The sequence below is a fragment of the Pimephales promelas genome, chromosome 21 (assembly GCF_988280905.1).
Source record: "Pimephales promelas chromosome 21, fPimPro1.hap1.1, whole genome shotgun sequence".
Taxonomy (NCBI): domain Eukaryota; kingdom Metazoa; phylum Chordata; class Actinopteri; order Cypriniformes; family Leuciscidae; genus Pimephales; species Pimephales promelas.
In genome coordinates this window covers 25,810,562-25,826,816 of record NC_142789.1, presented here as the reverse complement: position 1 = coordinate 25,826,816, position 16,255 = coordinate 25,810,562, and the positions used below count along the sequence as shown (strand labels likewise).

The window sequence follows — 16,255 nt, the reverse complement described above, 5'->3', positions numbered from 1 at the left end:
CTGTGCAGCCTGCATTGAAACTGACTTCATTATTATTTATCTGCCGTGTGAGCTTAAAATATTTTGCGTTATGTCAATTTTATACAAGGCAATTAAAAAGTGTGTAGCTGAAGCAGCATCTGAGGCATAGAGATCTAATGAGATTAGAGTGTGCATATGGTTGTTTGGGGTGTGCACACTCATAAACTCCTTGTTATGTAATGAAGAGACATATTTATGACAGTGATTTTGGAAAACATCCCTTAGAGTCACTGAAAATGTGCACACGTCACTCCTCGCTGCCCTGTAAGATTAATCTGACAATCCTGCAGTGGAATTGCCATCGATGTTAAGCGTTGCAAAGGATGTAAGGAGAGCATATAAAAACAAAGTAAATGCATAACTCTTTCAAATGAGACTGTAAAGTCTGACAGAAGTCGATGATACATCGACGCACGTAAAAATGATCCCTTGCTAGTTTTATTGCTGGAAGTTGCTGTTCAGTGTGTATATCATATCAGTGTTTGTAAGAGAGCAGTCTGCTGTTGTCATGGAAATACTGGGAAGTGTGTTAGTATTTGTCATCACCCTGTTATGCTTGTTGCCAGATCTTCTGTTAAGCATAAATGAATCTGTCTGATGTTTGGCAGAATGTGAATTTAGTGTGTTTAAAATGCTAAATCAGTCACAGGGTCACTTCACACGCACTGTGAGCCGCTTTAAACCTTCACTTCTAGGATAGGTTTGCATTCTTGAATGTTCATTTTACATTGTTGCAGCTCATCCCTTTCCAGGCTGTCAGTAATTCTCTCTGTTTATCTCCAGTCTCTGATTGGTTGGCTGGATCAGTGTCTTGATATTGGTCACTTTGGAAAACAAGCACTTTGAGCATGTTTCGGAAATGTCACACCCCTTACCATAACCAGAAGTTTCAACATACTACTAATACAACTTTTTTTTTTTTTTGTTTTTTTTTGCAAATGCCCTGGGAGGAAATTATTTAAATGAGGAATTTTGTGATGTCTACGTTCCCTGAAGAAAACTCAAGACTACAATCAAGGCGTTTAGAGGAGTTATAAACAGTGCTTACTGAGAAAGATCCTACAGAAATCTTTCTAAAATGCTGATTTGGGGCTCAAGAATCATTTCTAAAAAAAACTATTGCAAACCATTGCGTTTGTGAAGCATTTGTCTCCTGATCACTAAGCTGCACTGAGGAGCTCTGCATAGTGCTGTACATTCACAGTGTATATATTTACACAATTCCCTGTACTCTCCACCTTATGGTCTGAAGTTGAATTTATAATTGTATAATCTACATACATTCCAATGTACATCAGCTGTCGTCTACTAAGCCTGGTACAAAACAAAACAAAACTCTCTGGCACAGCTGCTGTGATTTCAAAAAATAAGGCATTGCGCTTCAGTGAGAGCTTGCCGCATGGTTTAAGCGTGTTGTACAGTCTTCTGTTCCCATGCATTACTGACATCTGACCTGTCTCTAACCCTGGATGTTATAATTGGAAAAAAATCCTGTCGGAGCTTAGAGCTTTCAGAACTTTACATTTTTAGCAAGTCAAAGAAGAAAACCCAATGCTCTGACCAGATTGGTGAATTGAAGACTCCCTACATGACGATGATGATTTAATTCTCTATGTAGTCGACTCACAAAAATGTAGGGTAAAGCTTCTGCTGCCATACCGTAGCACTCTGTCTTACACAATCCTCCACAGAACAAGATTAATGCAGAGAGAAAATTCTTTTGTCTGATAAAGGTTCAACAGCGCAGTGCCAACCCTGCTAACCACAAAGGTGTTGTTTGTGTATGCTGTATGTTGCATGAACAACAAAATGATCAGTAATAGTGGAGTATGCACCACTGCAAAACAAACAGCCAGAGGAGAGAGAAGGAGAGAAAGCCATGCAGAGGAAAGGAATAACAATGAGGAATCGGAGGAGCCGTTGTTCAACAATGCACAGGGAATAACTGAGAGGAGCAGTCGTGAAACTTCCCAGCTTGCGAGAAACTGTCAGAGAGCTGCACTAGACAGGAATAATTGATAGAGCGCTCCTCTCTTATTTCACCCTGCTCATTATTTTGTGTGTTCCTCTGTTGGCCCAACAATGCGTTGAAGATTGGAGCTTCTCGGAGACAGGCACTCTATTTGTGCCGGACACAAACATCTCATCGCGTTTGAAACTGGCCTCAGAAAGTCTTTGAAAAATACTCCAGTGCCCAAACAGGATAGAGTGAAGCCCAAATGACAGCAGATGCTCCTTTATCAATACTCACATTTTTACTCAGATTTGTAAGTAAGAATGTGCCAGGGGGAGCTGTTTAGAGATGAGATCTGAGAGTCACATTGACTAAAGACTAAATCAGTGGACAACTATGCTAGACAAAGTCTTCAGAGACGTGTCAGTGATGTTCAAGGGCCATCTAGAGGCCTGGCACAAACAATATTTATACTTCAGTTCAATCTCGTCCGGTCTAAACTTTGTGTTAGTGGGGCCTATTTGCACCCTGGAAATTGATTTATTTAAATATGTATTAATTCATGTATTTATTATGCTGTTACTTACAGTATTTACAGTATCAATTACTTTATTCATAACAATTGTGGCTCTAACTTTTATCAAATAAAATTAAATAACGGGATTTTTTTGCCCATATATCACACATAAAAGGAAAATCATAATCTGCTTAAAAAATTATTTTAACTCTTCAACAATCTGCATGATTTTGAGATATTAGTCATATCTCTAGTATGTGCATGATAAATCGCTAAATGGATTTTATTACTTTTACAATTACAATTATAAGTATGAGCCATCTACTTAGAATTGGCCAATCCCTATTGGCTACCATTACATTTTCATCACTAAGCTGTTGAATCATATCAGTGTTTTGCTGGTTGAGGTTTTAGGAGTATTTTCAATGTTTATGTTATCTTGTTAAAAACCATTTGATATTAGCAATAGATCCAAAAACACCCTTTTCTGAGACGATGAACAGAGATATCTGACAGCGACGGATCAAATACTGTCTCGGCTAAACTAGATAGGCTCGCATGCATATTGTGTAGTATATTAGATGTTACACCATTACACCAGCTTGAAGCTGTTCACACTGGGCGTGACAAAGCGACCTTTGCAAATCCATTAGTTCTTCATGTTGGAAGTAGTGTGAAAGCTTGAAATACATCAGAAATAGAAGTGAGCATCAGTTTAATGTCGGGAATTTGTGTGTCACGCAGCGTCATGTCGTATCCAGTGTAGACAGCAACACTGATTATAATGGGTTCTATTTGCTTTTGTGGCAATCTGGTGTATACATGGCATTAGAAAAAAAACATTTGAAATATCAAGTGGATTTTTGCCACATTTAATGGTATAACCAATCCCTGGTTAATTTGACCCAACTCAGTGTACAGTAGGATCTCAAAGCGTCTCTGGATCAGATGTCTAAACCACCTGCTGTAAGCCAATCTGTGGGCCATCAGAAACTCAGCGATCTCCGTCTCGGCCTATCCGTGGCCCAACCTGATGTCATGTATGTACAAACTAAAGGCAGATGGGACTGATGGAGGGAGGCACAGATTTTGCCAGCTCTGAAAAACTGAAGAAGATGGTGTTATTATGAGAGTGAAGTTTCAGCTGGTCGGGTAGCACAATGCCGCAGGATACACAAGATGCTCGATTACTAGCTGCAAACCACCCTTCCTGAGAGACGCAGATGCTGGTGTGTGAGCAATGAATACTATTGTCTTCTCTTTTTGTCTCTTGTCATTTTATCAATCCTCTTGACTCATGATTGATGTGTGTAGCAAGACTATCTCTTATTTCTCTCTCCTTCCCTTGCTTATTCCCTACATGAGATTATTATCGTTTCATCTCCTCTAGTTTCTATTTTTTGTATTTCTCTACGGTCTGCAGAAAGGTTGAAACCGAGTCTAATGTACTAGCCACTGGGTTTAATTAGCATTCACGGTGCCCTTGGGAAAGCAAAGGAACTTTCATTTCTTTTTTCTTAGAAGTTTTCAGTTTCGTATTAAGTTGTGGATCTCCTGATTTCTTTCGAGAGGCGGTAATGAGGAGCTGGAGATGATGTTGCAGAATGCAGTTCTACCCCGCTGTAATCTTCCTCCTGCTCGCTCGCTCTGACGCTCACGTGGTCTGTTTCTATTGCTTCCTATTGCTCTCTTCGCTTCTCCAAAAACCTCAAGAGTTTTCAGCCAATTAAGTTCTTTGCTTGTTGCACAGAGGAACGCTTCTTGAAAGAGTGGAAAGCTCTGTAGACCTTGATACATTTGAAGAGGGACTGGTCTTGCAATTATTCAAAATGTTTTATGAATTACTGTACATTATTGCAATTGCATCTTTGGAGAGATGAAACCAGGCCAGGAAATTTAAGACAAATTGCTTTATTTGTGTATCATCTTTTCAAATGCGCAACAGCATTTTATTATATATAATATATGCCATTTTACATCACCATTTAAATATTAGCATGGAGTAGAAGTACAAAATGCTTATTCAAATATGAAAACTCTCACAGAAAATCAATATATTAGACATTAGCATTTAAGGATTAGCATAAAAAAACAACTCAGCAAGAAGTACAGCATTTATTTTCATTGAACATAAACTGTACTTTATCCGTGAGTTGATAAATATTAATATAAGTGTGCTATATAATAATATAATATATTGTATAGAAATTAGAAGCATTAATGTAATTAATAAGCTAGAGAAATCTTGCTCTCAACCTGCATTTTAAAATATTTTTTTCTTTCAATAGAAAATGACTGATGATAAAGAAGCTGATGATATTGGCTAGAGCGCACAGGCCGCTGTAAACCATCTCAGTGTATTGATCAACATGTCTGCCCTCTTCCAAAGATTCCTTGACTGTAATGCTTCATATACATTATATACACTCTGTGCTTGTGCCAAGCTGCCCATTATGCTGTGTTAGTAATATCAAAGCATATGAAGTGGAGAGAGTGTGCTGTAAATGTGCTTTATGAGCACAGCCTAGCATTGGGAACTTTACATAGTGGCATACTGGGAAATCAATAGAGAACGTCCATCTACATAAGATCAAAGATGCAATTATTTAAATAATGAATTTATAATTATACGATATTACTGTTTTGAATTTTGTTACAAAATGTTTAACGCTATAGATTCATGTTATTAGTAAAATATGATGAAAGACCCTCTTTATGATCGGCCACACAAATTACTTAAATATGCTTTCATTGTATAAATTACAGCAACTTGAGCATTCTTCAAAATTTCTTCTTTTGTCTTCCACAGTCGAGGAAAATCGTATGGGTTTGGAACAACATGAAAAGTGTAAATGGTGACAGAATCTTTATTTTGGTGTGTACTATCCCTTTAAGGAAACGTACATAGCAAACTGAAGTGTAATTAATCATAGAGCAAAGAGCTTCATCACTAACATAACAAACTTCTTAGCATTATATATAGGTTTACAAAACTGAACAAAGAGGGAAGGAACAAGATGAAGTGGAGCGCAGTGAGAGGGGAAACGTACAATATGAGAGAGGGAGAGAAACAGAGGAGACAATCTGTGTGTCAGAGGATGTGCAGTAAATCAGAAAGCTTGTCCTTTTTCTGCTTGACTGTGTGTGTAAATTATCTCCTGCCTTTCTCTGTGTTTGGATTATTACTTTTGTTTTAGTATATATATACTCTGTAGACCTTGTAGTGCTCATACATTACTGATGATGAAATAATTAAGTCAGCTGTTCAAAAATGTTCTAGTGTTGGGCCATATGTCTTCTAGACTAGTTTCAAATTGCACACCCACAACCAGCCGTAACCCATTCACTGTGACCGTCTGATGCATATTGCACACAAAACTAGCAAGAGCTGGATTGAATTGCCAGGTTAAATCTCATTGGCTGGTGTTTTAATCAGTCCGTCTGGAAACAAAGTCATATTTAATCCTGGATTGATCTTTATAACGTTTAGTCAAAGGACTGGCTACATGAAATGTCTTCCAAGCTGTTGATTAATATCACATTGAAATCATCTTTATCAGTGGCACCTCCAATTTTGAAGAGGTGGCCAGCGGGGACGCAAAATGTAAACTGGAATGTGTGGTAACCTGCAATTGTGATTTCAATGATCTAACTAATTCATAAAAATTTGCTTAGTCAGATTAAATGAAAATTTTGACTTGCATGGCACCCTTTTGATTTCAAACCATGTTTGATGCTTCACCTCGAAAAGCTAATATTTTTTTGTATCCAATTTTGATAATTAAGATAATTTAGTTGCGGTATGGGTGAAACCATCTAAGATTGAATGGGGAAACGACATTCTTAATTCAGTTAAAATTAAGCTTAATATATGAATTTCCTATTTCGAGTTACAGAGTTAAACAGTTTGGGTTGACTCAGGGAGACTAATGCTAATAACAAATATACTTGTGTAATTTTAAGTAAATTTCTTTAAAATACGTAAAAGTAGACTAAAAATATATTTTATTTTTTAGTTTAAAAAAAGTATTCTAATAGCACAATTTTTTTATTTATTTAATATTATTATTATTACCCCATAGACTTGCACAGAAATTGGGTCATCCCAGCAAACAAATTTAGGTTCTGGGAACGTTAGTTTTTGGTTCCCAGAACGTTTAACTTTCCCTTAAGGTTAAGGGAACATTCCCGGAACATTCTCCTTACGTTCTAAAAATGGAACCTAAAAATAACATACATGGAACGTTCCTATAAGGTTTCGTTTGGTTCCCAAAAAAATAACCTCATGGGACCATTCGGGAACGTTAGTGGAACGTTCTGTGTTTGCTGCGATAGGCTAGATGTTGATAGCAGATTATCATAAAGAGGTAAGCAACCACCCTACCAACCAACCAACCAGAGCACAGAAAACAGCAACACATTATATATCACAATATCAAACTACCCAGAACACCCTAACACTGTGAAGTGTGCAGCACATTTTTTCATAAGTTCCATAAATATTGTTCTATTTGGAATTAGATTGGCAGAGAGACGAATCCCATAGCAGTGCTCATTGTTACTGAATTTGTTTTGTTTGTGAATGTCAAAGGGGAGTGTTTATGCACAGTTGTTATTTCCCTTCGGAATGAAAAATGTCACAGAATGTGATATGAAGTGAACATGCATATTAATCCAGAATAATTGGTGTGACTGAGTAATACATATCCACACAATGTACAGTGAATTAATAGAGTTGATAACTGGAATTAAATGGATCTAACCTCTCTCTCTCTCTCTCTTTCGGGTTCTTTCAAGGGCAGGGTGGGCCATGCCATTCGGCTGTTTAAATCCTGGCGAGAAGAAGGACTACAATAGTCCTACAGAAATTACAGACAAATATGATCTGGGGCAGATTGTTAAAACGTAAGTGAAATATGTTTTTGTGTAATCAGTCCTCTTTATTTGTGTATCTAAGTTGCAGTTGCAAAAGTTGTTCTGTTCATGCAGCCATCCATGATTATCACAAAATGTGTTAATTTAGTATAATCTGAAGGGGTTTATTTTGCAATTACGATTGACTGACTGCACATTATGCTTCTAATTATTTGACTACTTTCTAAATAAATGAATATAAAATATTGATTTCAAGTTAAATTATTTGATTATGTGAGACTGTAGAGTGTTATGAGGGACATGAAACTAGTATAGTATGGTAGTCAAGGACAATGGTCAGTTATACAAAATGTTTAACAGCTGAATGTCATTGACCAATCAGAATAGAGCTATTTAAGTTAAGAGCTCATGCAGTAATTCTATGTAGAGTTAATAGAAATTTCATTTTGGATTAACTGTTCTATAATGTCAATATCAATTATAATGCATTTCTTCTCAAGGGAGGAGTTCTGTGAGATCTTCAGGGCGAAGGATAAGAACACTCTGAAAATGTACACCTGCAAAAAATTCCTGAAGAAAGATGGAAGAAAAGTGCGGAAGGCTGCCAAAAATGAGATTGTCATCCTAAAGATGTGAGTTCAAGTTCTTTTTCAAAAACCTTTACAATCGTTTTGTAGACTGCAGCTTCCTCTGCGGTGCTCTGATCTGCTCTTTTGATTTCATTTGGTGGAAAGAGAATCATATTTTATGAATAATGATTCTTAAAGGTCAGTTAAACAGTAATTCCTTTGGAATGATTTGTGTATCGCTAAAGCTCACATATCCTCATTGTGCTGGTCACTTTTGGAACTCCCAAAAAAAGAAGAGAGATTTAAAAATGCCGACTGTTTTCTAGTGTTATTTTTGGCGGCCTGTTTTAATTTTAGTTTTATTCTTTGTGTCAAGCTGTTATTTTAGTTTTTATTAGTTTTAGTCACATTCATACTCTTTTTAGTCTAGTTTTATGACATTTTAGTCTAGTTTTCGTCGACGATAGACATAGTCTAGTTTGAGTCAATGAAAAATTTTATTTTAGTCTCTGTTTACACTGTAAAAAATATTTTCAAGATTTGTTATCACAACATATTTTCTTTTGTCAAATCAACTTTATAATTTATTTAGTTGAGAACTTATTATTTTGAGTTTCTGATGATTAAATTAATCTCCTTCATTTTATTAACTCACTTTTCCCAGTTCAATCAACTTAAAATGTTAAGGCAACCCAGGTTACTTACTTTTTAAGTTAAACCAACAATATTTTTTTTTACAGTTTAGTAATCACAACATTTTTTTCTCTTGTCAAATCAACTTAAATAATTTGTTTAGTTCAGATAACATATAATTTTGAGTTTCTGATGGTTAAATTAATCTCCTTCATTGTATTAACTCACTTTTTCCAGTTCAATGAACTTTAAATTTTAAGGCAACCTAGGTTACTTACTTTTTTAAGTTAAACCATCAATTTTTTTATAGTGTGTAATGCAATTATATTTAACCCAGTCAATATAGTATAAATAGCCTAACTAGTAGTAAAGACGAAACCAAAATTTTCTTTTAGCAAAACCCATTTCAAACAATGTTATCTTATTATACTGTAGTTATCTTATTATATTACTGTTACCTTATAGACTCAAGAATGCATCCTTTCCAGACACAGTAGATGCTCTGATTTGATTTTACAACATATTTATTTTACCAACCAAACATGTTCGAAGTAGCCTATACACATGATGAAATTTTTTCCAAATGTCATTTCTTCTTTTTCTCCCAAAGACGAATCCCTTTCTCTGTGTCAGACTTAACTTTGTTTGTTGTCGTTTATGCAAACGCCTGTTTCACACTCATACAAACCTATGAGTACAAACTTCTAGCTACTACACAGAAGCATGATTTGAATAAAATCACATCCAGTTTAATGGCACAGATATTTGAGGTTTTGCATTGAACATACTCTTACGTCGGCTTCAAAAACCCATATAATATAGCTTGCAAATTGCTTATTTGCTTTAATTCTGTAAAAAGTGGAATCCACTCAGTCGATTTTAACAAAAAGCTTATTGACTTTGTGGAGCTATGCGTAGCCGGTGTTCATTATCGAGATTTTCAGTCCTCTCAAAGAACAGGAAAGTACACTAACCACCTAATGATGCAATGAATTTAGTTTAATATACCAAACATGTCAAAGCCTTAAGATATTAGATATAAATGCTTTGCATCAGTGTATGATTATATATGATTATACTGCATCTAAAAGGCTGATCTACCGTGAGTCACTGATGTCACTTTGATCCTGCCGGTGCGGCGTTTGTGTTCCCGCTCACAAATCACAACAGCTCACGAAAAACACATAAAAGAAATGTCACCATTAGAATGAGGGATCTTTTTACGAGTTCACCTTTAGTTTCCCTCTCTTTTGCTGGCAGAAGTGCACATTAGTGTCTTTATCAGTGTATTAATATCTTAATTTAAAAGTTGGCTGACATAACCACCTTTACAAAATTCTCAAACAGTCTCTTATTGCATAATTAATGAAATCATACGATTATACGTGCATGATATAAAATGTAATATGCTCTAAGGGAAGTTTCATGGAAACTTTCAGTTACATCTGCTATTCAGAATGCATATTCAAAGGCAATGCATTACAAACACCACAGTGATTAGCTAAAGGCAAGAGTGGCCAAGAAAATCTCCTCAAGATTTAGTAGATGAAGAAGAAACCTTGGGAGACTCAGCTGGTGAAGCCTTCTACTCAGGCTGGCATATTTGACAGTTACACAAAATATACATGCATAAATGTTGATTTGAACAGATGGGATTCAGCCACAGAGCATTAATGGTAATACTGACATTTGTTGTTTAATTAAATATGATTATAGCGGATATAGGAACCCATGCAATATGCAAATACAGGCATTGTATGAGTCTGCGGTGACAGATGGGGCACGAGTGTGGGGGTTGATTGTGGGACAGGGTGGATCTAGGCATGACGCTGTATGTTTATCAGCCTCGGATGTGCTGCAAACTGTCTCTTAACTGTCTGTCCATCTCTCCTCCCCAGGGTGAAACACCCCAACATCCTCCAGCTGGTCGATGTCTACGAAACCCGGAAAGAGTACTACCTCTTCCTTGAGCTGTAAGTCCTGAAATCAGTTTATAAGGATTATAATAGTTCTTTACTGTACAGAGATGAGTGTAAAGATTTAAGTAGTTGGTATTTTTCTCAGTTCTCAACTAATTTGCTCTTCAACATACTCATTTGAAATAGTTTACTTAACCATTTAACCAACTATATGTTAAAAGGCATAGCCTCAGGTATTTTCAAAAGATGTAGATATACAGTATAATAGAATGCAATACAATGATAATTGAGAGAAGTACAAATAAATGTTCCCCAAAAGCCTGTTTTAACATATTTATACTCACATTTTAACATTATTTTTATAAATATGTTTGGATAATCAACTAAACCAAAGTTTCTGCAGTCTAGTCAGTGTTTATCTTGAAATATTACTATCAATATATAAGTTAATATTTTGTTTACTTTACAAAAATCTTTAAATATTTCACAGCAAAAAGACGTGTGCCATGACCTGTAGAGGATCATTTTAAAAAAAATGATACTAAAAGGCTTTTTACTTGCTATAAAAGTATAAAATATCAATCAGACGACAGAGGTTCTGATCATGTTGATCATTTAGAGAACTTGCTAGTAGAGATACAGTTGGCTTTATAAGGGTTATAGTTATAATCTAAAATTATACAGATGAGAGCAATTTTATTTTCTTGGGAATATTGTCGTTTGATTATTATTGATGATATTTGAGACTGGCAGGTCTGTTTGGCAGTATTTACACTGTGATGTTCAATGCACAAATCTACTTTTAAATATCAGACATTTTGCCCCATAACTTTACATTCTGAATCTGTGTACACTAATATTTTGCCAAATAAGACAAACGTTTTAACCCAGAAGTGCATTTGACTGCCTGTTTCTCAGATGACGTGTGGATGCAAAGGGCAAAACAATGAATTAAAAAAAAAAAGAAACCAAAATTCCTCCGGCATAGGTTGTTTGGCAACATAGGTTCTCTTCTATAATGTTGATACTGACTTCAAGAGGCTAAATCCGCTGCTGCTGTTGCCTGAGACATAAGAGAAATAAACCCTGCGCTCAGACTGTCCTAGCACGATTATACCGCCTCGTCCTTGTCACATTCCTACCTGTCTGTTTGGATTTGCATTCATTATTTTAATGCCTCGTCCCTTCTGTACGCTGTATGTGTGGCGTGGACTGGCTGATTTGTGTCTGCTACACCTGCATGATTAAGTAAAGCTTTTGAAGGTGCCAACGTTTAAAGCAGGGTGTGAATAATTCATAAATGCACAGAAGAAGCAGCTCAGCACGTTGTGTGGTTTCTTGCAGAGCCACAGGTCGCGAGGTCTTTGACTGGATCCTGGATCAAGGCTATTATTCTGAGAGGGACACAAGCAATGTTATCAGACAGGTGATGGAGGCAGCTGCTTACCTGCACAGCCTGAAGATCGTTCACAGGAACCTAAAGGTACGTCGCAATGCGCCCTCTGGTGGAAACTAGCACACAAATACTTTATAACGAATTAACCCTGCACTCACTTCTGTTTTGGTTTCCAAAATGTTCGCACTTTAATTTTTTTTTATGCGATGAAATTAGATTTAGTTTGTTGTCAATGTGTTTATCAATCTCTAAATATTGATATTTATATCAGTTGACAGTGAGTTTAGACACATCTCCAATTTCAAATATGTATCAAATTTTGTATTGCTGTTCACTGAGAAAAAAAAAAACTTTCTTAATCAGTAAATGTTCTTGTCTAGCATCAAACATCCTTTAAACAAGATGAGTAAATTAGATTTGTTTTCAGAGAAATTACGTTGAATTACGATTATTTTTGCAAATTACGCTTTATTATTACAATTTTCTATTGGGGAAAGAATCATTTTACTGGAAAACAAAACAAAATATTGAATGTCATCACGGGAAATTGTTTTCGCAGTGCAGACTTCAAACTACTGAACATATTTAAATCCGATACTAAAAAAAATAAGGATTTTTTTAGATCATGTGGTATGTCTTTTTATCAACATCAAACATGCATGCTTACTGACAAATACCTACACATAGTTGTGCTATATCTAAATCTTATATACATTCACTAATAATTATCCTTATTTAGTAAACCGTGTTCCTAAATTTCACTCCAGAATGTTGTTTGTTTTACATCAGTTGTTTTGAAACACAAGAATTTCACAAAGCAGCATGTCATTTTGTCATTCTCATTCCCTCTAGCTTGAGAATCTAGTGTACTACAACCGACTGAAACATTCAAAAATAGTCATCAGTGATTTCCATCTGGCAAAACTGGAGAATGGACTCATCAAGGAGCCGTGTGGAACCCCAGAGTATCTGGGTGAGAAACTCTTTGAACACTCGTGGGGGCAGATGCAACAGATGGTCTTTATTGAGGAACAACGAAAACAACAAGATTATAGAGCAAGCAAACAGAATTTTCTTATAGACTTCTGTTTACATGGGCATAAGTTGTTCAAATGGTAACCAGAGCATGTGTGTTTCTGTAAATGATTTGACCTCCTCTTTTTTTCCAACCAGCCCCAGAGGTTGTTGGGAGACAGCGATATGGCCGACCTGTGGACTGCTGGGCTCTTGGTGTGATCATGTACATACTGTGAGTGTATTCTCCAATAAACAGGCGCTCATAATACTTTTATTTTCTTCTACTCTTCCACAGCTAGACTTTTGATTATCAGCTGAAGTGGTACAGAACCACCTACTTCGGCAAAAATTGTCTGTCTGAGGAGTAAATTTGAAACTGATGATACTGCAGTAATAGATGAGAGTTAATAAAGCAATATCTAATTCACATAATGTTTCTGCAGTCTCCACAAAATCTGTATAATAATTTAAAAAATGCCAATATTGTGCTCATTTTATGAGCAATATGCGTCAGACTACCGCTATCCAGACCCTTCTCACAGTTTGTAATGATTTTCCCCATCTCATGCACAGACTCTCGGGAAATCCTCCATTCTACGATGAAGCAGATGAGGATGACTATGAAAACCATGACAAGAACCTTTTCCGGAAGATTCTTGCTGGAGACTATGAGTTTGACTCACCTTACTGGGATGACATTTCAGACTCCGGTACTTTTACTGAAGAGCACTGATAAAACCTCACATGCTTAGTACAGCACGTACTTCTCTTTTGTAAACCTTGATTTTAAAGACATGACTTGAAAGGTTGGTTGTGTTTACTGGGTTACATCTTCCATTTTGTTGGTCCGCAGCTAAAAACTTAGTGTCACGTCTTATGGAGGTGGACCAGGACCAGAGATTGACTGCTCAAGAAGCCATTAACCATGAATGGTACTTATAGTATCAATATACTTTGACAATTACTCAATATATTGGTATTTATAACTATTCAGAGAAGGTTTTGGGGTATAAAATACAATTCAAAATTAAGATTTTTTCAAATGTTTTTCAAAGAAGTATCTTATGCTCACCAAGGCTACATTTATTTGATCAGAAAAACTAGGTTTTAGTACAATGTCAGTTAAAATTGCAGTTTTCTATTTAATTTTTTTTTAAAAACCTAATATTTAAAAAATATTTTTTTAAAACCTAATTTATTCCTGTGATGTCAAAGCTGAAGTTTCAGCAATGTTACTCCAGTCTTCAGTGTCACATGATCCTTCAGAAATCATTATAATATCCTCATTTAATGCTCAAGAAGCATTTTTTTATTATTAATAATGAAAAAATTTGTGCTGCTTTGTATTTGTGTGGAAACCATAGTCTTTTTTTCCCAGGATTCTGAAAGAATAGTAAAAGAACAGCTTTTTTTAAATGGAAGTATTTTGTAACATTATAAATTTACTGACACTTTTGATCAAGTTACTCCATCCTTACTGAATAAAAGTATTAGTTTCTTTCAAAAAACCTTTTGAATGGCAGTATATATATATATATATATATATACATATATAAACAATAATAAGCTTTTTGTACTATTAAAGGATATCTGGAAATGCTGCTTCCGACAAGAACATCAAGGAAAATGTGTGTGCACAAATCGAGAAAAACTTTGCAAAAGCCAAGTGGAAGGTAATTTCTAAAAGCATTTTACCCTTAATGACACTTTTATGTTTTATTTATTTATTTATTTTAAAGTTGAGTTTGTTTAAATGTAATCTGGATCATCACCTTCCTGCAGAAAGCCGTACGGGTCACGACCATGATGAAGCGTCTCAGGGCACCAGAGCATCAGACGGCAGGAGCAGCAGCTGCACCAGAAGTGGCCAACCCTGCAGCAGGAGCTCAGGAAAACCCCCAGGCTCCATCTGAGGCCTCCACAGCCCAGTCGAGTACTGCTGAAAGCCCCTCTGCCAGCACAGAAGCCCCTGTTGTGGAAGCAGCGGCCGCTGCCGCCCCACCACCAGCTGAGCCTGTTCTCCACGTCCCAGTGCCCGAACAGCCCGATCCCACATCGCGATGCAACGGAGAAGCCTTAGACTCCCTGCCATCGTACACAGGGGAGGAACAGAGCGGTTAATCTCGCTACCTCTCCCACCTGTGTTTAGATCTCGCACTGTTGTACATAAGCAGCAAGCATGCTAATACTGATTCCACAGCACATAGCATTAATCTCAAAAATAAAGGCCAATTTACACTGCACCGAGAAATCCGAGAGACAGCAACAGACACTTCATCAGGTTTTGTTGAATCAGTGTGTTTTGATTGGCTCTCGTTCTTTATTTTATTTGACGCCGGATGTCTGAGAAGTGGCGTACTTGTAATATGGTGGTTGTCCACGTTGGTCACCGTCTGTCGGTGCGGTGTGAATTTGCCTTTAAACATTTTCCAGCAAGCATTCTCTTGTTTTCTATTGAATCACAACCCGTGTGACGCATATCGAATGCTCTGGCCACTTTAACTTTGCGTAAAATAAGAAAAAACGCTGTTTTCTGCTTACATTAAGCCAAGATCGGAAACTTTAGCACTGATCTGCATACACGCTTTAGGATAGATTATCACTGTAGGCCCCATTTTATAGCTACTTTTTATTTTATTTTATTGCATTGCAATTTGCTGACATCTGTCTTGAACTAGTCAGAGGACCACAGAGACAGCTTCATGCGCAATGTACAGTTTCTGTAAATAGCTTACTTACCTCTGTAGATTAGACGTAGCCAAGAACAGCATGCTTTTTTTCAGATCTGCTGTTTATGACACACATGCCCAGGTAACGGACACATTCAGCTTCAGCTTTACGTGGACATTTCATGTCTAGATCGAACACGCACTCATGAAACGTTAAGAGGATTCATACGAAAAATACTTTTACAACAACCAAGGCGGCTAAATTCATCTCGTAATGGTGTTTTAGTGGTTGAGACGTGTGGCCCAATAAATGGAGCAGAGTTGGTAAGCATAACTAATACCTCACATCTGCTTGGTAGCTAGCCACATGAACAGTGGAAATGTGATTTGTTCTTATAATGTATTATATACTCATTTGCATACATTGTACATGTTTTGAATAATATACCTTTCCATTTTAAAAGTACTCAGCCACACACAGTGATCTTTGTTTTTAACAGGATTTCATTGGAGGCATAAATGTACAAGTTAAAGTGGCCATTTTATGGCTACTCTGAGATGCTTTCGTTGGGCTGAATATTTACTCATAATCTTCATTTTTCTTGAACTCAAATCTTTTTTGAATTACAAGTAGGCATTCGGTATTTAGGCCGTGGCATTAAGAAGCGTTTTCGTCAAGTACACT

General features: G+C 36.4%; 1 protein-coding gene across 1 annotated transcript in view; it reads left to right on the top strand.

Moving 5' to 3' along the window:
* camkvb (CaM kinase like vesicle associated b) overlaps positions 1-15,652 on the top strand; it is a 29,444-nt gene extending 13,792 nt beyond the window's left edge. Inside the window, exons 2-11 of the mRNA XM_039674197.2 lie at positions 7,290-7,397; positions 7,868-7,999; positions 10,468-10,542; positions 11,833-11,971; positions 12,737-12,857; positions 13,058-13,133; positions 13,475-13,611; positions 13,755-13,833; positions 14,487-14,574; positions 14,684-15,652. Coding sequence (XP_039530131.2) covers positions 7,303-7,397; positions 7,868-7,999; positions 10,468-10,542; positions 11,833-11,971; positions 12,737-12,857; positions 13,058-13,133; positions 13,475-13,611; positions 13,755-13,833; positions 14,487-14,574; positions 14,684-15,022 — 1,281 coding nt within the window. The 5' untranslated portion in view covers positions 7,290-7,302 and the 3' untranslated portion in view covers positions 15,023-15,652. The remainder of the gene's footprint in view (positions 1-7,289; positions 7,398-7,867; positions 8,000-10,467; positions 10,543-11,832; positions 11,972-12,736; positions 12,858-13,057; positions 13,134-13,474; positions 13,612-13,754; positions 13,834-14,486; positions 14,575-14,683) is intronic.
* The last annotated feature ends 603 nt before the right edge of the window (positions 15,653-16,255 follow it).